At 50.7% G+C, this 21336-nt stretch overlaps 9 protein-coding genes across 9 annotated transcripts; 3 read left to right on the top strand and 6 right to left on the bottom strand.

Annotated features, from left to right (window-relative positions):
• Positions 1-133: 133 nt before the first annotated feature.
• Positions 134-2125, top strand: ASPVEDRAFT_65987 (Zn(II)2Cys6 transcription factor domain-containing protein). The gene is made up of 4 exons (XM_040815851.1): positions 134-352; positions 412-927; positions 982-1125; positions 1180-2125. Exons 1-4 carry the CDS (start codon positions 293-295, stop codon positions 1927-1929), a joined length of 1470 nt encoding a protein of 489 aa, XP_040673501.1. The 5' UTR covers positions 134-292; the 3' UTR covers positions 1930-2125.
• A 41-nt stretch (positions 2126-2166) lies between these two features.
• On the bottom strand, positions 2167-2622 carry ASPVEDRAFT_33932 (uncharacterized protein; the record flags this gene model as incomplete). Its single annotated transcript, XM_040810802.1, has 1 exon — positions 2167-2622. The coding sequence occupies one exon, from the start codon at positions 2620-2622 to the stop codon at positions 2167-2169; it is 456 nt and encodes a 151-aa protein (XP_040673500.1).
• A 3295-nt stretch (positions 2623-5917) lies between these two features.
• ASPVEDRAFT_155524 (uncharacterized protein) lies at positions 5918-6972 on the top strand (the record flags this gene model as incomplete). Its single annotated transcript, XM_040808464.1, has 4 exons — positions 5918-6180; positions 6256-6454; positions 6527-6583; positions 6639-6972. 4 exons carry the CDS (start codon positions 5918-5920, stop codon positions 6747-6749), a joined length of 630 nt encoding a protein of 209 aa, XP_040673499.1. The 3' UTR covers positions 6750-6972.
• Positions 6931-8521, bottom strand: ASPVEDRAFT_877839 (uncharacterized protein; the record flags this gene model as incomplete). The annotated part of the gene is made up of 5 exons (XM_040818159.1): positions 6931-7224; positions 7274-7839; positions 7889-7951; positions 8306-8376; positions 8397-8521. 5 exons carry the CDS (start codon positions 8519-8521, stop codon positions 6931-6933), a joined length of 1119 nt encoding a protein of 372 aa, XP_040673498.1.
• A 1312-nt stretch (positions 8522-9833) lies between these two features.
• On the top strand, positions 9834-10414 carry ASPVEDRAFT_33929 (uncharacterized protein; the record flags this gene model as incomplete). Its single annotated transcript, XM_040810801.1, has 3 exons — positions 9834-9836; positions 9860-10036; positions 10088-10414. 3 exons carry the CDS (start codon positions 9834-9836, stop codon positions 10412-10414), a joined length of 507 nt encoding a protein of 168 aa, XP_040673497.1.
• A 164-nt stretch (positions 10415-10578) lies between these two features.
• ASPVEDRAFT_155522 (sugar porter family MFS transporter) lies at positions 10579-12604 on the bottom strand. Its single transcript, XM_040808463.1, has 6 exons — positions 12448-12604; positions 12288-12396; positions 12158-12238; positions 11948-12101; positions 10973-11900; positions 10579-10918 (listed from the first exon to the last, which is right to left on the bottom strand). Exons 1-6 carry the CDS (start codon positions 12474-12476, stop codon positions 10675-10677), a joined length of 1545 nt encoding a protein of 514 aa, XP_040673496.1. The 5' UTR covers positions 12477-12604; the 3' UTR covers positions 10579-10674.
• Positions 12605-13010: 406 nt separating this feature from the next.
• Positions 13011-14490, bottom strand: ASPVEDRAFT_46967 (uncharacterized protein). The gene has a single exon (XM_040813671.1). It carries the CDS (start codon positions 14363-14365, stop codon positions 13190-13192), a length of 1176 nt encoding a protein of 391 aa, XP_040673495.1. The 5' UTR covers positions 14366-14490; the 3' UTR covers positions 13011-13189.
• Positions 14491-14822: 332 nt separating this feature from the next.
• On the bottom strand, positions 14823-16660 carry ASPVEDRAFT_46966 (uncharacterized protein). The gene is made up of 2 exons (XM_040813669.1): positions 15076-16660; positions 14823-15021 (listed from the first exon to the last, which is right to left on the bottom strand). The coding sequence occupies exons 1-2, from the start codon at positions 16565-16567 to the stop codon at positions 14945-14947; spliced, it is 1569 nt and encodes a 522-aa protein (XP_040673494.1). The 5' UTR covers positions 16568-16660; the 3' UTR covers positions 14823-14944.
• Positions 16661-18612: 1952 nt separating this feature from the next.
• ASPVEDRAFT_88973 (uncharacterized protein) lies at positions 18613-19193 on the bottom strand (the record flags this gene model as incomplete). Its single annotated transcript, XM_040818468.1, has 2 exons — positions 18613-18825; positions 18888-19193. 2 exons carry the CDS (start codon positions 19191-19193, stop codon positions 18613-18615), a joined length of 519 nt encoding a protein of 172 aa, XP_040673493.1.
• Between the last annotated feature and the right edge of the window lie 2143 nt (positions 19194-21336).

The raw sequence follows: 21336 nt of genomic DNA, 5'->3' as shown, positions 1-21336 counted from the left end.
GCTTCGAGTGGTACTGTGCTGTACTGAAACTATCTTGACACGCCGGAGTTTTTGTTAATCCGATTATATAATCAATATTTCCTAGTCAACTAACAATCATCAATCGTCGCTGGATGAATTGTTTGTCACTAATGTCTTCCTCTCGACACAGATAGCGGGGTATCGCGTGACTCCTCGAAGAACTACACCCAGCCCATGGAAGGAACACTGAGATCAAACGTGAATCAGGGATGACTGACGTCCATCCTCTTATTGGTCAAGACGCGAGCAGAGGATCTATCTGGTAGCGAGAATGGGCGGAGCGCCCTACCAATCTCGAGGCTGCGCCAACTGCAGGAGGCGTAAGGTCAAAGTATATCACCGAATCACATTTTACACACCTAGTCAATGGTCACTGAAAGGGATTTTTAGTGCGACCTTGGTAAGCCAGAGTGCGCCCGTTGCATAAAGAAGGGTGCTCCTTGCCTTGGTTATATTGAAAATCGGAATATCCTCCACCACAGTCTAGTTACACGACGCACACCATTCGGCAATGCAATCCGGCCAGCTCCCTGCCTTGTTGATAAATTCAATCATCTTCCACGTCTTAACGTGGTGAATGGAAATGTAGAAGTCCGAACGCAGATTTTCTCCGGATTCATGAACGAGCTCTTCCCCCACAATACCCTTTCAGATTGCAAGGATGATAATTGGTATCTTTTGATGTCTCACTTCCCAAGCATGGCCAGGGAGTCAGAGTTAGTTGATCGCTCAGTCATTGCACTAGCAGCCACATTCTTAGCCAATAAGCGGGGCGATAGTCAGTTAATACACCATGCTGTCGAAATCTACAACAGTGCCATTAATGGACTGGCACGCATGTTACAACGGGGTTGCCAGCCAAATCTTGAGATGTTCTATTCAATGACTGTTTTTCATACATATGAGGTTTGTTAATCGAGCCTTGGAATTCGCATCTTGATATTAACACCAACCATCCAGTTGATGCAAACAAACGTTGAAGCGTTGCAAAATTGTCTAACTCATATCCAAGGGGCAACAGCGATCTCGAAACATCTGGACTACACTATTCACGAAGAAAAGCCTTTTGTCCGAGCCATGTTAACCCGACAGAAGTGGGCGACGGTAAGTGCACCGGCCCAGGCTTTTACGGTATAGAACTGAAACATAATCATCCAGACCTTTTTTGCCCTGAATACGAAATATGCATCACAAGTTCACTGTGACTGCCTTGTGAATGGGACAGAGAATAGTCCCCTGGACCAACTGTTCGGGATTGTGGCAGAATGCGCAACCCTCCAAAGATCGCTTGATCAGATCAAAGAGCAAAAGTCTTTAGATCTGCCGTTATCATGCGCGGCATTACTGAGCGACTGTCAAAAGATTGAAGGCAAGCTGCAGAAGAACTGGATGACCGAATACGCACCCAGGCTCGATGGTGGGCCTATTTCCGACTGGAGTCAACCAAAACACGATCCTCGAACGTTACCTTCGCGCAGTTTTCTTGAGCCGTACGGGTTTCCATCCCTAGCAACTGGCAAAACTTATATTTTATACTGGGTGATATTATTAGTGGTACGGCGCATACTATATCAGACGGAAAATCTGCTGGACAAAGCTCCGAGCCTTAAACCTATGCTACTTTGTGCAGATCAGATTTGCCGCTGCGTAGCTTATTGCATGCAGCCTCGAAACCGCATTTCCGCCGCACAAGTAGTCTTATTTGGGATATCGCAGGCGTCACAATGCTACATCGACTGTGCAGACAGAGAAAAGTTTGTATGGTGCCAGGAGATTTATCCATTGGTCAGCACCTCGGGTTTCACAGTAGTTCAGCGATTGAATCAGGAACAGTGCAATTACTGGAATGCGGTTCAGAGCGAAGTTGTAACCAAGGCACCAATGTCGGCAGAAAATCATTTGACATAATCCTCGTGAAAATAGTGTTGACCTTTGCTTAAATCGCAAGATTCTTACTCTTTTCCTCTTGTTTCTTTTGTGTGTGTGTGCGTGTATTTTTTTAGATACAAGCAGGCCAGAAACCTGGTATATATATATATATAAGCACGCATACTTTACAAGCTCCTGTTTTCATCCCAGTGACTAAATTATTCAATAAAATTCCTGCCAATCTTAATTTTATCCTAGAGTTAATCCCTATTTATGCTAATCCTCCACTGTAAAAGCCAAGCCGGCTCTTCCATTTACAGTCGATTGCTCTTTTGCCCTGCGAAGCACTGCCAAGCGAAGGATGCCTGAAAAGGCAGATTGTGCGAGCCTATTATAATCATGATCAGCATTCAGCCTCACCCCTTGATCGACCCACATAGTTTGGATTGCGTTTCCATTCCCTCTTCCTGCTGCTCTGTGTTGTCCGTATTGAGCACTGCAGCGAGCGTGGCTCAGAACACCAACCGTGCACTTTAGTTGAGGATCGGGGGGACTTCTCCGCAATCCTTGCATGAATGCCGCTTGTGCTATATACATATCACCGCGGAGCATGATGATACGACTGCTCCCTATCGGTCGGTAGGCAACATCCTCGGGGCCTAGGCTACGGCTGGTAGTGAGGCGGGCTTCATCGGGAATGCGAGATGCCGCAGTGATGACAGAGAGCAACATGATCTTTAATGAATTAGATATCGTATGTGATTATTGACAGAATAATACACAAGGCTCCTTATCGTGTTCTCCACCCAGTAACGTAGGGATGCGACTGCACGTCCATCCACCCAACAGTCATAGCTGTATTGCTAGAATTGAGGCGGCTTATTGCTTAACTGCACTGAGAAAAAGTCAGCGTACTCCTGGTCAATCTGTCTTAAAGCAGCGGTGAACTCTGCCAGGGCCTGATTGAGCCGGTGGAAACTGGCTGTGATCTAGTCCAGTGCCACGGTATGATTATCTACAGCTGTGCGAAACCAGCTCACCCTGTATATAAATGGGATTCTCGGGGTGCTAGGCTGGATAAATATACTATGTCTGCCTTCTGCGGCGGACATCATCTACTAGAGTTGTTTGAGGCAATCATGAAGCTGCAGTACTGATTCCTGGCCCAGCAGGACGGCCGCAACTTCAGCCCGGAATAAGACAGCCGCCTGGCAAACCTTTTAGTAGTACGCGTTCTCCGCACGGAGATAGGATGATTTATAGACAGTCTGCAACAGCTGGTCCTTCTTTCGAGCAGGGTCCTGTTTGGACCACTGCAGGCAACACGGCAAAAGGTCAACGGCAGAGCTAGTGCCACCATGCTGCCAGATCTAGAACTCCACTGAGATTAGCTAGTTGGGCTGTGTCCAATCGCCCCAAATATCCGACCGGTGAGTCTTGATGGGCTGGTCAGGGCCTTGCGTTCAGTGGGGTTATAAGGGAGACAGGACTGCCATGTTATTAATAGTGGAAGAGAGCCTCTAGGTCAGTCGATTATTATATTCAAATACTGAAGTTTACGTATCTATATATATACACGAAGCCCCACGAATCTGGCGCCTATAGAGTATTCATGATTGCGCCCCCCGTGGAGGAAATCCTGCATGTTAGCTACATTGTCAGTGAGATGGCTAGTCAACAGCATGATCTCCACGGCCCGTGTAATTCATGTAGTATTAGCCCACTCTGGTACCACGTGATCTAATAGAGATAAGAACAATCCCAAATACAGGAGCACACAGGGTTGTTCTAAACTGAATCAGGATACCGGGGTAGGGTGATAGCCACATGGCTGTCTGTAGCATGCACCAAGCAATATTCCATGTATAGAAGTATCCAGACACGCTTAGTCCAAGACTATTAGCGGAAATTATGGCTACAAGGACTATGCCTGATATTCAAGCTGCCTAGACTAGTACCAGCCAAGCCAGGTAAACTAGGTTTTGGTGGGGCTCAGGTTAGTCCCAGTGCAGATCATCCATCTATCAGCTCAGATATTGGACAGAGTCATGATAAGGTTTAGTGTCGCATCGCAACATCACCACCCACGATGGAACCGTGGAACGCCAGCGCCGTGGACGAAATACACCGCTGCTAATGGGGCAGGGTTGTATTAGAATCCGAATTCAACAAAGAAATTATAACTAACATAACAACCACGGATGCTCTAGCTCCCGAGCATTGTGGCGCCCGCTGCTCTACATCCTGATCCTCTACAAGGTCTCCACGTGGCCCCGTGTTCTATACCTGAGAATTAACAGGTGTGGTTGAGTGCTTTTACCCATTCCTTAGCTCTGGAACAGAGAGAGTACTACTATGGATAATTACGGCTGGCCGCGAGGGATAAACTCTTCAATGTTACCCAAATCCTTGACACCGTGTTTTGTAGAGTTCAGATATTCATAGAAAGCCAACAGCAGAACGGATAATGGCATCCGTGGTATTAAGATATAACAGATATAGCAGCCCTCCGTCACAGGGATGCCTCTTCAAATGGTGAACCGTGCTGGTACAGTCATAGAATAGAACAGCTATCTCGCACCCCTAACTCAGATCTGCTTGAGAAACGCGCTGGAAGCCCGCTATCTCTTGAACTATAGATTATCTCTCGCGCCAGTTATTCCAGAACAATCGCTAGAGCATCCAGGGATACTTATTTAATTTATTATAAGAGTATAATAAAGGCGGGTGCCCTTATCACACCCGTGAGGGAGCACGGCGCTGCCTCTCATGTCACACTCGCACCCTCCTCAGAGTCTCCTCTTCGGCCTTATCTCATCTCCCTTTCTATAAAGCATCGACATGGCTAGTATTGTAGGAATCACGGATAAGGGGAAGCCTGCTTAGGCTGACTTTGGAAACAAGATGCCTTTGAAGTTTTCAGTCTTCCTGAGCATAGAGGTGCAGTTCCCCCTGCCACTAATGGCCGACCCAGCGACCTTGTAAAGGTACTGGAATATCACAGTAAGTTAATCCACGAGTACCAGAGAGCCACGCTGACATGCTGGCGCAGAAATCACTAATTATAGAACTCTACAATCAGTAGACTGCTATGAAAAAGTACACCAGCTGCACACCCGATACTCTAGTGAGTACCCGGACCAAGAGCACAGCAGCTGACCTCTCTATATTTTAATCCACTGCTAATAGAAGCCCAGTACATGTATCTATGGGATATATACCACACAGGATCGGGATGTGGTTGGGAACAGAGCATTGCTATCTCGCAAGCTTCCATCCTCAGGCACAGGTAACGCACTTAATGGCCGGCGAGAGAGTGGAGGGGCAGTAGATATCTAGGAGAGGGAAAGTAGTCTAATAGATATCACGGCCACAGTAAGCCCAGCTAGTGGTGCAGGTAGTGATGTGTGTAGTGGGTCTATCTACTTGAAGAGTGATTAGCTTAGAAGCTGTGAAGGGTTAGGGTCTCCCCTCTGGTAAACTCAGGACAGCGTGGAGGTGGAGTTTGACCGGCTGCTGCGGTAATTGTGTGAGGATGTGGATCTGTTTACCAGCCCAGTCAGATCACCGGACAAAGATGGGTCGTCACAGAGTATCAGTGATGGCGAGAGTCCTTTCACTCCTCCACCCCCGTCCTGGCAGCCCAGCGAGTGGGACTATTTTGGTTGCCAAAGTCACCCAGGATCGCCGGGACCCTTGTTTATTCCTCCGGAGATTCTATTCGAGCCCAGCGAGCCAGAAAGTGCCGCTGGCCACGCCAGCCATGGCGCGTACCCAACCGTGCGCCCACTGGAGCTCAGCTTAGCCGACATCACCCAGGCTGACATCGACGCGGCCGTCGACAGCTGGCGTCTGCCCGATAACGTGGCTCGGGTTGCCACGGATACCGCGACTGCTGTCCCGCGCGGGAGCCCGCCATCAAGAACCCACGCCCTGGAGCTGAGCCCAGCGGAACGTGATTCCCCCTCGCCGCCACGCCCGCCGGGGGGAGACAACCCATCGGTGGAGGAGAAGGCGGCAGCTGTCCATGACGCAACTGGACAAGGCGCTGCTGGGCTGGGTTGGGGCGGACCGGCTGATGCAGATGGTGTTCAACATCACGTCACCCGCCGCCCTTGTTGGTGTCAAGCACCTGCTGCAGCATGTGTACATTGAGCAGGCCTGCCGCCCCCGCGCTCTCGTGGGCGGCCTTGCAGCGGCCTTCACCGCCAGGGACTGGCGCGCCACTAACGAGCACGCGTCGCGCATCGGCCAAGCTCTCGCTGCCTGGTGTATCCACTACTACTGCTAGTAACTGCAGCAGGAAGGCTATCCTAATCCTATGGGCTAGATGGTGCAGGAAATCTACTCATAGCTTCCCGACAGCCAGCAGGACTGGTTAAAGATCAAGGAGAAGACCCGGGAGTGGACTGATCACCATGCGTTCTTCTTCAAGCCCGCCAAACCAGGCTTGGAACTGAATGTCGCGCATGCAGCCTTTGAGGTGCACGATTTCGATATTCAACAGCTGGGGCACCAGCATCTTCGTGATAAGGGCTATAAGTTATGCTGGGGTGTTGGGAGGGTATGTTGACTTACCTACCTGCATTTCTTGGGTGTCAGTGTCGGGGTTGACTCGAGTTAACCATATCTGTAGCATGTTTTGGGTAGTCAGGTTTTTGACTATTGGTTCGATAGCAGCGGCTTTGTCGTGGTTCGTTCCCTATCTTCCCCGGTATTTAGTAGGATCATGCTAATGTACTGACTAGGAACATTACGCCGATGGCGACTTGGTGAACTATGAAACGCCCGTGGCCAAGGTGCAGGCTGGGCCGCAGGCCCTATCGGTATGGGGGCCACCAGTTCCAGATGTCTTCTGAATTTGAGTCTTGTTCCAGTGTATACCAGACGGAGTTTGCTCTATCTGTTACCCGAGTTGTCATGTAGGGTCGTTTTCGTATCCCTCTCGAGAAGGAGACTTTTTGCAGGTGCTTTTCAACGAAGTATTATTATTTCTGTTCCTTTGGCCCATCCGGCGCGCAGCTTTGGAACTGTGTCAGCTCATTTAGCTTCAACGTAAGGCATTAACCTCATCGCAAATTCAGCCTCTAGAGCCTCAGCCGCATCTTCTCGCGCGATCAAAGCCTCCATATCTCCCATTTCATGATGATCGCCTAAATCCCAGACTAATTCTCCGGCGCCTCGCATATAGGTTAACACCGCTTGGTGATAGTGCCACCTAAGACATTCATCGGAGACACTAGAATTCCTGTCACAATTCCTGGTAGTAGGACTCAAAATCCTCCCGCTCGCTCCAAGAGTATCTTCTACAAAGCACACCACCCGGTAGCCCTTCTATATCGCGTCGTCAGATTTAGTTGTAGAGACGGGAGTAAGGACTTACATCAGGGTTAATCGAAAAGCTAAACCCATCAAAGGCGGCGTGAACTCCTGCTTCCAACAGAAGTCCATTCTGCAAGGAAAACATTCTGTTCGGGCCGATTCTATGGGCATCAGTATCATCGGTGATCCACTGTTCGTGACCCTGTTGCATCCAGTTTCCCAGCTGGGCAACGGGGTAGATGTGCGATGCAGCTAAACCCTCCATTGGCCGGCCTTGTCTGCCCCCTCTGCCGGTGATAACACAATGTTCGTCGCGTGCTTGTAGCCCGTCCCTAAAATGCCTCTGGTTTGTCCGTTGGTCCCTTGAGCTATCAGTTGATGGTATACGCCGAATTGGTTGTTCTGATGTGATTGTCGCCGGAACGTCTCGACCAGTGCTGCTCATGATGACGTAGCGCCCCGGCCGGACTTCGTCGTGGTCATTTCTCAAAAGCATTCCAGTGCTGTTGTTCTCATTCAGGTGATAAATCCGGAAACGCTGGTTGGGGCGTGGTAACCGGATAATCCGTCCAGTCAGGTCGTAGAACATTTGACGCGTGATAAACGATGGGTCTGCCAGCCAGAGACCTAAGATTGAATGGTCAGTATACCCCAATACCGGAGAAGAGACACTCACCCCCGAGATATCCCCCGGTGGAGGAGAATATGTGCGTGTTTCGGCGGTTAGGAGTCGTGGGAACTGTGAAGTCGGACGATAGAAGATATTATCTGTTGTGATGGGGGAATAGGGGTATGTTGTGCGAGATAAAAAAGAAGACGAAGAAGAAGAAGAAGGCGGCTTAGCTGGGAGGATGGAAATATTTGGGGGCAGCCCGTGTCACTTTGGTGAGACTTGAGTGAGAGACAATTGAGCTTATGTTGCTCGGACATCTTGTAACACTGTAGATTTGGCTGCGACGGTGTCTAAACTGGCGTGCCTGGATAGAAAGTAATTAAGTATTACTTCGAGTGTCAAACGTTGCTGACCAGGAGATAAAGTTATCTTATGATATCATCGTGGAGTTCAGGGGGTGGTAACGCTATTAGCGCATACTGTACGATAAGAATGCTAAAAGCTCCGGTTTGTCTCGAGTTTGCAGGGCACGCCACCTCCGTCTGACCTTGCTTCGAAATCGATGTGTCACCCGATGAGAACAGCTTGTTGTCGTCCACGGCGAAGGCTGCCGTGATCTAGAGTCTCATCCAAGTCCCAGACACGCAACCCGGCATTGGGGGCGACGAGGTCAGAGGCGGTGATTGGAACCTGCATGTTAAACGGGATTAGTCCGGTAGTGATGCAGGTAGTGATCCGATTACAGAATATATGTTTTTAGTGGACAGCCCGGGAGGGCGTAGTATAAGTACTACCAGGCGGATTTTTTTATACAGGACACCTACTTATAAAGCTAGAATTCTTTGTCTTACGTAAAAGGCGTAGTAACTACTTACTTGAGGAAATCCTATCCTCTAGTTGTAGAAGGGGGTATGCGAAATCCAGACACAGGCCTAATTCTACTGTTTGCGTCTACCTATTCTTATTCAAAGTTTATTGTCAGACACTCGTAATGGAACCAGTGGTTGAATGAGGATGTTCCTTGCCAGGTTGATTTTGTTGTCAAGTCTGTGCTCTAATATACAATAGAAGTTGAAAAGGAAATATGCAAGACAAGGCCGGGTATCAAGAAGAAGAGAAAAAGGAAGCATGTGGGAAAAATGAGATGTACTTGTACAGGGGTATTGATGCGTGGAGATGATGTGAAGCGAAGGAAGAAGGGAAAGATAAAAGAAAAATCCCACACGGCCTTTATAGCCAATGCAGGGGATAGGCCCAGTAAAAAACCTCGCGAATGGGCAGAAAAGACATTTCGGAGACGATAAAAACTTGATCCGTCGCGTAGGAAAAAGGACTCCTATCCAAGAAGTGAACGCCCAAATATAGAAAACAGGGGCACAAGAGGCGACCATCTGAGGTTGTGGCGGTAGTGGTGATGGTGGCAGTGGTTATAAGGGAAGAAAGAAAGAACAGTGCGTCCCCGGAGACGTGAAACCCCCAGTTCCATCCCCTCAATTCAGTATATCGGGGAGGGTGACTTTCCTCCTCTTGAAGGCGGGACGCCCGGCGACCCACTGGTACACGTCGGGTTCTTCGGACGTCTACTCGATGAACGGGGCTTTAACGACGGCGAAGGATGATAATGGGCGGACGCCAAAGGATGCTGCTGTTCGAGCGGGGCAGACTGGCGCGGCTGCACTGCTATAGATGGGGCAGTTCCTGTTGAAGGATAGTTACTTGAGGGCGAATTTGACGTATCCCATTGTTCTCTTAAGATACCTCTTGTCACCGGAAGGCTAGCCTGCATAGTGTATCTAACAGCCACTCTTAATGGAATTGCGCCGTTCTAGCTCCCCTGGGATCCTGTTCATACTGTGAGATTGTTGCGTGCGTCCAGACCAGTTGCCTTAAAAACCCTCCCATCGCAGTGAGCAACCAAGCAAAGAGCATTTAACCCTCCGAAGGTCGGAACTGCCTCCTGCAGACTGTCCATGGCAGAGTAAGCAGGGTCGCTGATGTTTGATCAATTATGGTGCGTCCACATCAGCCATTTAGAGCACGAACCAGGGCCCCCAGAACAGCCAAATGCAATACGACAAGATCCTGGGGTACATCGACTCTGGTATCAAGGAAGGTGCCACCGTTCACACCGGTGGTAAGGCCATTGACGAAGGACCTGGTGGATACTATATCCAACCAACCATTTTCACCGACGTCCGCCCAGAGATGAAGGTAGCTCAGTCTCCTGTTCAAGACTGGTTGAATAAGCTAACGCTCGCTTAGATCATGTGTGAGGACATATTTGGTCCAGTCGTGGCCATCGCAAAGTTCTCTTCAGAGGAAGAAGTAATCAAACAGGCAAACAACTCCACATACGGACTTGCCGCAGCGTGCCATACCAAAGACTACGAGAGAGCAATTCGCGTCACCAACGCCCTCCGGGCCGGCACGACCTGGGTAAACATGTACAACCTCGTGCACTGGAGTATCCCGTTCGGTGGATACAAGGAGAGTGGAATCGGACGCGAATGTGGCGAGGCCGTGCTGGAGAACTACACGCAGACCAAGGCTGTGTATTTTAACATGGGGGTACCGTGTCCAAAGGTGTAGATTGCAGTAATTAATAAGAGCTCAGCTCAATTCAACTCGTTGATCGGTGGGCCCGAGAATGCGGTCTCACCAAGCAGGCGATCGAAGCGAGAACGCGAGGCCATGAGCTCGGTTACTAGATACAAGGAACCCTAAACGAACAAAGATGTATTGATCAGAGCCCTGTGAGAATCCCTTCAAAGCAATGAGTGAGATTGCTAAAGAAAACTAAGCGTGAGGTGCTGAACTAGCTACGTGGCCGGATTCTATATCCGGGGGCGCTACCTTGGAGGGGTCTGTCCAGCAGCGACAACTTCGACTTCCTCTTTGTCCTCCTTTCCTTGCTCAATATCCTCATGCCCCAGCTTCTGTTCGTGCAGCATAGCAGCACCCTTCTCCACATGGCTCGTACCACCAAAGAGGGTATCCATCTCCTCAAGAGCCACTTTCTTCGTCTCTGGAATGAGGAACCATACAAATACTGCAAGAAAGACGTTGCAGGTCATGAAGAAGAAGAATGATTTTCTGTCCAGAGTAATTAGCACCTGAAAAGAGGTGGATTATGGCGGGAGAACTTACAGTCCCTCTCTCTCATAGAAAATCGGGAAGAATTGTTGAAAGATGGTGTTCGCAACACCCTGCATCTGCGAGCACATACCAACAGCTTGGGCTCGCACATTCATAGGGAACACCTCCGCTGTATAGATCCATACGGTTGCGCCCCAGGACGGCTTGTAGAAGAACGCAAAGAGGAACATAAGGAAGACGATCGCGATGCCAACCGGCTCGGTCTTGGCCCCTTCTGGTGTAGAGGGCGTTTCCAGACCAACAAGCGCTGTGACGAGCATGCACACGGCCATACCGGTAGCGCCAACCATCAGCAGGAACTTGCGGCCGAAGCGGTCGACAGTCCATGTTGCGTTGAGCGTGAATAAGATGCCGAATGTTGCGTTCAGTGCATTAATTAGGTTGATAGTGTCGCCGCTGGTCCAGATCTTCTGGTATATAGTCGATGAGTATGAGTTGAACGTCCCTTGGCCGGTGAGTTGCTGACCGATGTTCAGCACAAAGGTGAGGAGAAGACGCTTGCGGACACTAGCATCCTTAAGCAGTGTCATGTATGCTCTCTTGCCGCTATCAAGTGCCTCGCGCTCGTATTGAATGGCTTCGCGGATCGCAGCTAATTCATTGTCGATCTCCTCGTCACTGTCACGGACCTGCTGGAGAACCCCTCGAGCGCCTTCCACATCGCGCTTTCTCTGGACTAGCCAGCGAGGCGACTCAGGCATGAAGGGCAGCTGGCAGATAATGAGGATCGGAAGCAGGAGCTGGAAGATGACGACCATTTTCCAATCCCACTCGCCGAGCGTGGCCTTGTGCTTTCCTGCTGCGTAGTTGACCCAATAGGCCACAAACGATCCAACCGAGTAGAACATCTGCCAGAAGGCCATGACGACACCACGGATATAGGAGGGTGTGACTTCGCCGATGTAAATAGGGCCGGCAGCTGCAGATGTTAGCTGTTGCACTCAGCCGGGCATGCTGGGCACCTACCGATAGCGAGGGCTTGTCCACATCCAATAAGGACACGGCCAGCCATGAAAACTGGGACTGCGCTACTGCGTGGAGGAAAGCATTGCATGAAGGTCGCGATAATCGTAATGAAGCAGCCAATTCCCATTGCCCAGCGGCGACCCGCGTAATCCGCCTGGCACAGGTCAATTTGGATTTCAAAGAGCGGGTTCGATTTCTTTCTCTCCTTACCAAAGGGCCTGCGAAGAACCACCCTGTAATGATACCACCAACGGTGTACACCGTGTTCATCAAGCCAAGCATGTAGCTGTCCTGTGGTCCGAGTCAGAGACGAGCGTTCGGGGAAGACCGAAGGACATACGGGATTGTCAAAGTAAGCATGCCAATGATCGGAGTTCTGTACGGAGTTGAAGACGGAAGCATCATAGCCCATCAAAACCATGCACCCGGCTGCCACTAGGCAGATGTACCTGTTCTTGTTAGACGTGATGCGAGACGAGCTGAGCCATGGAGAGTTGTACCAGTTGTAGATTCTTGTCTTGTGTACCATTTTGTCGCAAGTGTGTGGGTAGTGTCGGCCGGAAAGCTTGCAGTTTGAAGGAAGCTGTCTGTCTCTATTTAACAGCTCAAGTGTTTCTATCGTAAGGGCGTATTCAGCCTAGCATTGTCTGGTGCAGGCTTGGCTCTCAGCAACGATGTACTGCGGTTGATTGGAGGACTTGCTGGCATCGACCACCACCAGTAATGTGAAACCCCGGTAGAGGACTGTACATTCATGCTAAAAAGCTATTTGCTTCAACGTCCACAGATGGCTCAAATGCTTGCGGGAAGCTCAAGTCGGACCCCTCGCAGGATTCAGCCATTTTACCCAGAGGGCTTCCAAGCATCTGAACAGGCTAAATCTCGTAGACATCTGCCAATTACCATCAAGCTTTACGATCCTAGAGCTGGCCTGGGCCCACACCTACAGATCTCTTAGGGCTCGGGCAGTTTCGGGCCTCGGCATCGGCAAGACTTTGGATTCTAGGGCTGGCTCCGTTTAAGATATGAGGCAGTTGCCATGCGTTGAGCCGTACAGTAGGTCTCCAACGGCATGGATCAATGTATAAAGTAGCCATCATGCTAAACAATGCTACAGTCGTGTGCTATCGTGGAGGGCAAAGGCATAGAATCTTGTCGTTTCAACTGCTATCCACCACAGTGCCCTATTCGACAACACATACAATACCATGGCTGCTATATATAATTATATATACTGGTGCTCTACCACCACCGCATCCGTTTATCAATCCACTCAACATTTCCCGGCGTACCCTCCTCGGTGAGAAACACCTTCGCGGGGGAGTTATACCTATTCCACGTTTCTTCGCCCAACAGAATACTGTAGTTGTACTCCCGCCGCGCCGAAACATCCCATCCAGGCCCAAAATTCTCATACTCTCCCATGAGCGTCTGCTCCGTGATGGGCGCCTGCCAAAGCACGTATCCACTATCCCGAATCATCCCATCTTCGTAAGACCGCGCAAAGATACTCCGATGTCCACTATTCCACGGTCGGCCGAGGGCGCACTGTCCCTCCATCTCCACCGCTATAGTGGCATTCGCTGCCCTGATGGCGGATCCATGCACATACGCCCCGAATTTATTGGCATACGTCGTGTTCGTCCCTTTCCACGCCGTGATTCCACCCCCACACCCACGGAGAACCAGCTCGCATCGTTCAAACCACGCCGTGCCGAATCCGTAAAGAAAATCGGTCTGCCCCGCCACGATGCTCGAGTGGAAGTACGTATTCCCCAGCTTACCCACATACACCGTGTCCTGGTAGCTGTAGAACCCGGAGTAATAGAACCCGCCGTTTGCGCGGGAGAAGCTCAATGCATGGGCAGGCCCGGCCGATTGTTCGGCATAGACGTTCCGGAAGTCGATATTGTACGTCCGGAAGTCGCGACATCCAAAGGGCGTCCCGTCGGGCACTGGGAGGCCGGCAGGCCCGTACCCTGTGAGGCTTGCGTTGAGGGTGGGCGCCACGATAAGAACGCTGGTGTAGACGTTGTCCGTGTAAATTCCCTGCGAGGTGGCTGCAGCCCAGTGCACTTGGACCGAGTTGGCTGAGGCATTGTGCGGCGTGTTGGTCTCGCCGAGTAGTGTCAAGGGACCAGACCGGGTGACGTTCAGTTGCTCGGTGTAGGTCCCCGAGAGGATGAGGATTGTTTGACTCGTGTCATCGTGCGGGAGGGACTCGATGGCACTTTGGATGGTGCGGAAGCGAGCCTTCTTATGGGTGGCGGAGACGAGCACTGTGCCTTTTGGACAACCCTGAAGGGGGTTTCCTGGCGTCGAAGCCTGGCATGCTTCTGGGAATGAATATTCAGAATGACCCCAAGCTAGAGAAATGGCACAAATGCAAAGGGAAAAAAGCCAAGGAATGCGAGCCATGGCGATGACGTGTAGCTACTATGCAGTCTATCTCGTCGCCGCCGTTGTCACCTTTTTACACGTCGCCATCCTCACTTACGCAATATGAGGGTCGAATCTTGATACCTAGGTTAAACGGATTTGCCTGTAACTCCGGCTGTTGATTTTACCGGTTTATCCTGCGCCTAATTCAATGGGTTCTCTGTCTTGACTCGGGATATCAATATGGCCTGCGGTCTCGCTTCGACAACTTCGGAGTAATCCAGAACTAAATCCCACCAATGACATCGTCTCCACAACATCATGGTTCCACCATTGGACGCATTGAGCAAAATTATCCATCAATTATGGGTGTTCGTCGTTGTCTGTTGAACTTGTTCTGGACTGCTGCGGGGACCTGTAGCCTCGGACATCGTGCAACAGATTGAAATCGAGGCAGACCGTGAGTAGAACAGGATTGATTCCTGTAAAGATAGTCCCGAAATATCTCGCTTTGGTCACGGTTGATAGCTTTATTATCCATTCTATACATAGGCATGCTGTAATATCATACGGATAAATAATTACTCTTCGTCATCCACCACTGCAGCGCTCAAATGTTTATCTCGTTTCAATCTCAAAATTCTGGAAGGTCATAGCTCTCCCATCACCAGTCGCAAATATTCCGTAAAGAGTTCCTGCGATTCGGCTAGTACACGGAGCGTAATTGGGGCAGGCTTCTTTGTACATACCTGTGAAATCATCACCGCTCACAGCGGAGCAAGGCACTTCTCCCAATGCGATATCTGTTGTTGCACCGCTGGCAAAGAAAACTTGGGCTCTGAATTTGTATACGTCAACGCTCGAGATTATCGACAACCGAGCTGATACAGCGCCCTGCGCCGAATGTGAAGACAGTGTGATCAACGGCATTCCAGCTTCTTGAACGATCAAAGCCAAGGTAGCGTCAGGCGTCCTATACTCTATCGCCGCGTAACGCAAGGTATCCTTGTACAGCGTCAGTCCAGATGATACATCGTCGCTGGTTGCACTGCTGATAGCGATTGTAACGCTGGCAGTTGAGTCCAGGCTTGTCTGCCGCCTCCCAACGAACGTCATCGTCCCATCTGGCGCCCCCAAGCCGGCCTGTGTAGCCGTAAGGTCAATCTCACCCTCATCCTGCCGATAGTTCTTCAAGTCGGGAGTTCGCAGGTACAATGTTGCCGGCGACTTCAGATGAACGCACACAGCCCCTCCCCCCACCGTCTTTCTTGCAACTTCCCGTCCAGTCTGCTGCCTGATCCTTACATCCTTGAACGCGGGAAACTGCCCATCCTCCCACTCCACACTCGTCAAAAACGTCTCCCTGCCCAGTGGGTAGGAATCCCCATACTCCCGCCTCGCGAGCATAACACACCACCATTCGCCATCCGGACCCTGAACAAGATCCCCATGGCCCACGCACTGGACAATTCCGCTTGATCCTTCAGCCGTCAACGCGGGGTTCGCTGGATTGGCTTCGAACGGGCCCCAGATACTCTGTGACCGAGCCATGGTGATCTTATGTCGAGCGTGAGTTCCGCCCTCTGCGACGAGCAGGTAGTACCATCCATCCTTTTGGTAGATGTGTGGGCCCTCGGGCACTTTTCCTGTTGCGCCAGACCAGATATCCCTTGTCTCGGTGAGGAGCTGCCCAGTGACAAGATCAATCTCCGCCTGCCGGATCACCGTCGCGGGATCCCGGTCATATCCGTGGATCCAGCTTCCCTGTACATAAACCCTTCCGTCCTCGTCGAAGAACAGACTCGGGTCTATGCCGTGGAAATCAAAGTAGGTGGGCTCGCTATAGGACTCTGCATCGGAGAGGTCCGTGGCTGTTATGATGAAGTTTGACGGGTCGAAATCCTCGTTACTCGGCATGCCACATATGCCGGTCAGGTTTGTGCACACGATGTAATATACGCCATCGTGGTATCGGAGCGTTGGGGCATATATGCCGCCTGTGAAGATTTCGCGCCGGGCAGCGTTGTTGATCTTTGTTGTTGCTTGATTGAGGGAGATTTGGGTGGGCCGGTTGATGGCGTTTCCAATCAGTTCCCAGTTGATGAGATCCTTGGACCTGTGGATAGGGATGCCGGGGAAGAACTGGAAGCTGGAGTTTGCCATGTAGAAGACGTCTCCCACGCGGATGCACGATGGGTCTGGGTAGAAGCCGGGGAGGATGGGGTTTATGAATGCGAACATCTTGCGCCGTGCTGAAGAAAGCAGCTGTTTAGTCTCTGATATACAGTCTGTCCACCAATTCTTTTGAGCTTTATGATTCCCCGGAAATATGCCATTTAGATAAGCTGGCATTAGCCTGATTCGCCGATACTGCCTATACTCCCCGGCATCGGGCTCGACATGACTTGATTATCTTGGTGTGAAGCCGATAGCCTCGGGTTTCTCGTGCTCATGCCCTTGAGAAAAGTATTGTTATTATCCACCAATCGGATACCGCGGTCTCCATTCAGCCACGTAGCCGGGTCTGAACGGTCCGAATTCACTGGCTACCGGGCCACGAAGGCGTCCCTGGCAACGAGCGAGCGGACGAGATAGCAAAGCGAGCAGCGGAGCGAGCCGCGAATGTAGGAAACGCGGCGCCGCCGAGGCTGCAGAGGGCCCCTGGGCACCTGCTGGTCTCGTCGGCAAAGCGGCGCCTGCGCGAGCTTGCTCAGGAAGCCTGGCAGCGCCTGTGGACTAACAACAACCACGGGGACCACGCACGAAAGATACTGCCGGATATCACTAAACGGGTGCTGGAACTGCATGAGGGCATTCCGCGCGCGTATAGCTCGGTGTTGATACAGATGCAGACAGGCAAGATAGCACTCGCGGGCTATCTGGGCACCTTTAGCGCCATGGAAACGACTGCATGTCCCTGCGGGGGGGCAGTGCAGACTGTCCAACATGTTTTAACAGCGTGTAATCGCCACGCTGACCTACGATCAAGTGTACTGTGGGAGGACAGGCGAATTACTGACTACCGGCAACTGCTTGGGGTTAGTAACGAGCCAGGCCTCGCCCGCAGGGCCTCGGAATTCATGATACGAACCCGACTCCTGGGCCAGTTTACGAGTATTAAAGACCACGATTCCAACCCAACGGAGGCGCCGGTAGAGCCGACACAGGCGCTACTAGAGGCATAGAAGGGGACTACCGACAGGCAGTCGGACTTTTCATATCAAGCAGAGACCAACAGATCTGCTAACCCCTAGGGGCTGGCAGTGGCCGACACCCACGAAGACACAGCCTGGAACTTGGGAGGTGCTTGCAGGCGTGAGGCAAGGGGTACGCCTGGGGGAACCCACACGTAAGGGGCGCGTGTGGCAGCAAGAGTGAACAGGGGATAGAACATGTAGAGAGATCTGAATAGCTTCATGTATTTAGATTGCCCTGGCGGAGTAGCTCGCCGCTAGACAGGGACCTTTTCCGGCACTCGGCCATAAGCTGACAGATCCGTGTTTGAATCAATCAATCAAATCAATCAATCAGCCACGTAGCTGACGGCTTTAGAATCCGGCACCAATTCATTTCAATTCAATTCAAGTTCTTATACCCGTTAGAGCTCGACAGTTGGTCTGGCTATGCAGGTGCTTCGTCGAATGAAGCGAACTCGAAGCCATCAACGCCGTGTTAAATACAGTAGCAATCCCATACAAATAAAAACAGTAATGATTGAAGCCTTTCACACAACTAGCTCTCCATCCTAGTAGCAACCACGTCGACACCCCCGCGCCCTTCAGTTCCTATATAGTTCCCTCCTACTTCGTCATCATGGCCCCCGGCGGACCCGGTTGCTGGTGGCTTTGCTGAGGCATCCTTATCCTCGTCTTCAGCACCTAATTCCGTGGCTATTCAGCGTTATGTTCCTTAGCGAGCCTGGTTCCCGGTATAGGTCCTGGCTGGCTTTTAGTTCGTAGTTTTAGTGGTGTAGCAGACCACCGTGGGCCCGTTGTTATGCGCCGCCATCTGCGGACGCTATACAAGCGTGCCTGAGGCATATTACGGTGGCCAAGCGGCCACCACGTGACATACAGACACATATTGCGCCGCTGGTTCTCAACTAGGAGAACCAGCGATTAGTTCTATTGAATACAGACCTACCTTCCACCAACCACGTATCACGCCTCTATAATCCCTAGAGAGCCGCTATATTAGTATTGCGGCCTCACACCCGGCCTTTGGGCCGGGCAGTTCCGACAGTATCCCTCCAGGTCTTGTATGACCTGTGAGTCCCCGTGGCCAAACTACCCCGGGATCCCTAGGGGTTCTAGGTCCGGGGCCTCCGGGGGCTCTAGTTCCACACCTACATCCCTGAACTGACCTAACGGGCCAGTTTTTAGCATGAATTCAGCCACGTATCTTACAGCCTTGGGATCCAACACCAGCGTGTTATAGTCTGCATGTGGGCTGATATCCGTGCGTGCGGCAATCTTGGTAAACATCTCCCTTCGCTCCACCTGCCACCTCTCGCAGGTTAATAGAACGTGCTGTGGGGTCTGCCTGGCCTGGCCCCAGTAACCTGGTCCATATCCTCCGGTAGCTTCATGGCTTTGACCGGGAACCTGTCAACAACCAACCCCCAGGTAGGGATCCGGACCTTAGCGTCCCGGTCAATCTCTTTAGCCCAGTTGGGGTGTCGACGCGCCACTTCTGCATGGGCGGCGGTGCCAAGTGTCAGGCTTAGATCACCTGACTTGAGTTGCCGGGCGGCCACGAATTGGACGCTGGCCAGGGGGGGGTTATTGGTGTTCCTGCTTGCGTTGTTCAGGGCCTTGTTGGCCTTGTCTAGGGCCGTGCGGTTGGTGTAGGAGCGGTATTTCTTCATGGTTTTGTGCTTAGCTTGATGATGACCTCGCGATCCTTATCCAGCTCTGAAGGCGCGGCGCCCCTGGAGCTGTTGGAATCGTGAGACGATCAGTAATGTGTGGGTGGTGGTGCCCCCCTGGTCGCGTCTGCGTAGGATTGAACCCTTGCAGAGGTCGTTTGGGAGGTGTTCTGCAGTGCAGCCAGGTTCTTTTGAATATTGTTGATACCATCCTGGATGTTGGCGGTGACGTGCACCCAACCCCGATCAAGGGGGGTCTTCAGGAGGTCATCGGCAATCCTTTGGGTGTTCTGAAGGAATTCCTGAAGGGGTTTAAGGATCCTAAGGTCATTACAATCCTTGATAGATTCGATCAGGTTGGTGGCATCATGGTAGACGTTCATAACGCTGTCGTGCATGGTTGCAGAGTTTTCTCGCGACGTGGCCAGAATCGGCCATTCTTTCGATAGCGGCGCCATAGCGACAAATACCAGTCGATATTGATATCAATCGATAGAGCGGGCCGCCACGAGAAACTTGCCTTAATTTGGGGCCAATCGAACGTGGTTCCACGGCGTGATTTCGAGAATTCGTTCTGCGTGGAAGTTGTTTTTTTTTAAGATTAATATGATATCTTGTACTTTTCTTATGCAAGGGCGTTTTAATCAGTATTAATACCTAAAGGGCTCACCGCTAGTTCTTACAGAATTTCCGGACATAAATAGTTATTCAGTCTCAGGCTCCTATATATATTAGCATCTTGATCTCTTCCATGAACAGACTATAATCATATTATTGATTAATTTGTAACTCTTTTCTGATCCACTCCTAAAACCCAGACCAAGTATCAACAAGATGAAGGCATTGACTGTTCTTTATATATTTATCTTTGCTACCTTTGTGGCAGCAGGGCCCGCGTAATTGAATGGTCAAGATGAGAATAGTATTAAAAAGAGACAAGTACGTGCCTTTTCTCTACTTGCAAGATGACTCGAGAATATATAGGCTGACAGAGATGGGATATGGATAGGAGGTATATGGTTAACCCTTCCCGCCTGCAAGATAACTTGAGAATATAGGCTGACAGAGGTGGGATATGGATAGGGTGTATGTGGTTAATCCTTTCTACTTGCAAGATGACTCGAGAATATATAGGCTAACAGAGGTGGGATATGGATAGACTGTATGTGGTTAACCCTTCCCGCCTGCAAGATGACTTGAGAATATAGGCTGACAGAGATGGGATATGGATAGCCGGTATGTGGTTAACCACCCTTTACTCTCCCAACCCCCCAATGCTTTGATTATTCAAGAATACTCTTATACTAATCAAACCTAGTGAGTGCCCTGTTGGACTTTTCCAGTGCTGCAGTATCAGCAAAACCTTATCTATGTATGACCTCAGAATCATATTACATGTATTATCTACTGATATATTTTTATTAGCATGTCCAAACTATACTCTACTATTCTTAGGGAATGTGTCATGTATAGCTGGGCTTTTGGTCTGGATGAGGATCTTCACACGCCTTGGTTTAGGTTTTTCCTATTAAATTAGGTTTCCCTATACTTCTATGCAAATGCAAAGGCTTCTTTTAATATAATAATTCTATATTTCTGTGATTCTCTGTGGTGGTGCTTGGAGATATGGATGCCTCCGATATATATCAGAGACATCGATACTGTTGGGGATCAACTCTGAGCAACAAGTTGATTGCTAAAGAAAACTAAGGGTGGTCTGCTAAACTGACTACGAGGCCGGAAGATATATCCGGTGGGCGCTAGCGTGGCACGTGGCCAGGGCTAGGGCTAGTCCCGTGACCTGGTCCGGCCTGGGCCGTGACATGAAGCTTATTTTGACGCGCTCAACACTATACAACGCGACTAGCACTTCCAAACGGGTATGTCCGTGAGAGAAGCCAACTGGCCCTTGCCCGCTTGTTCGTCCGAACGGGCGAATGTGCCGGCCCAGTTTGTATGGGGATTTTTCTGCCACCGCCCTCGACCCATACAAAATCGTGCCCCCAGAATGACTTTTGCACGGCCCAACGTTTGCGTCCCAAATCGGACCTCAGATGGGGTCGTAGGATATATGTAGAGAGGGCAACCCGGCCTCGGCTGGGATCGCCTCTCCTACACCCCTTCCATACCTGGCAGGCTACCT

Source organism: Aspergillus versicolor (assembly GCF_001890125.1).
Source record: "Aspergillus versicolor CBS 583.65 unplaced genomic scaffold ASPVEscaffold_14, whole genome shotgun sequence".
In the NCBI taxonomy this organism is placed as follows: Eukaryota; Fungi; Ascomycota; class Eurotiomycetes; order Eurotiales; family Aspergillaceae; genus Aspergillus; species Aspergillus versicolor.
This window is presented reverse-complemented; position numbering and strand designations above follow the sequence as displayed.

Bases quoted from the DNA above. Each gene is read 5' to 3' on its own strand.
- ASPVEDRAFT_46966 (XM_040813669.1), bottom strand. From the start codon at position 16,567: ATGTTCGCATTCATAAACCCCATCCTCCCCGGCTTCTACCCAGACCCA. The intron at 15,022-15,075 runs GTATGTACAAAG...GCCGAATCGCAG, and splicing joins GAGCGGTGATGATTTCACAG to GAACTCTTTACGGAATATTT.
- ASPVEDRAFT_155522 (XM_040808463.1), bottom strand. From the start codon at position 12,476: ATGGTACACAAGACAAGAATCTACAACTG. The intron at 12,397-12,447 runs GTACAACTCTCC...TAACAAGAACAG, and splicing joins AAGACAAGAATCTACAACTG to GTACATCTGCCTAGTGGCAG. The intron at 12,239-12,287 runs GTATGTCCTTCG...CTCGGACCACAG, and splicing joins ATGCTTACTTTGACAATCCC to GACAGCTACATGCTTGGCTT.
- ASPVEDRAFT_46967 (XM_040813671.1), bottom strand. From the start codon at position 14,365: ATGGCTCGCATTCCTTGGCTTTTTTCCCTTTGCATTTGTGCCATTTCT.
- ASPVEDRAFT_65987 (XM_040815851.1), top strand. From the start codon at position 293: ATGGGCGGAGCGCCCTACCAATCTCGAGGCTGCGCCAACTGCAGGAGG. The intron at 353-411 runs GTATATCACCGA...AGGGATTTTTAG, and splicing joins GCAGGAGGCGTAAGGTCAAA to TGCGACCTTGGTAAGCCAGA. The intron at 928-981 runs GTTTGTTAATCG...CCAACCATCCAG, and splicing joins CTGTTTTTCATACATATGAG to TTGATGCAAACAAACGTTGA.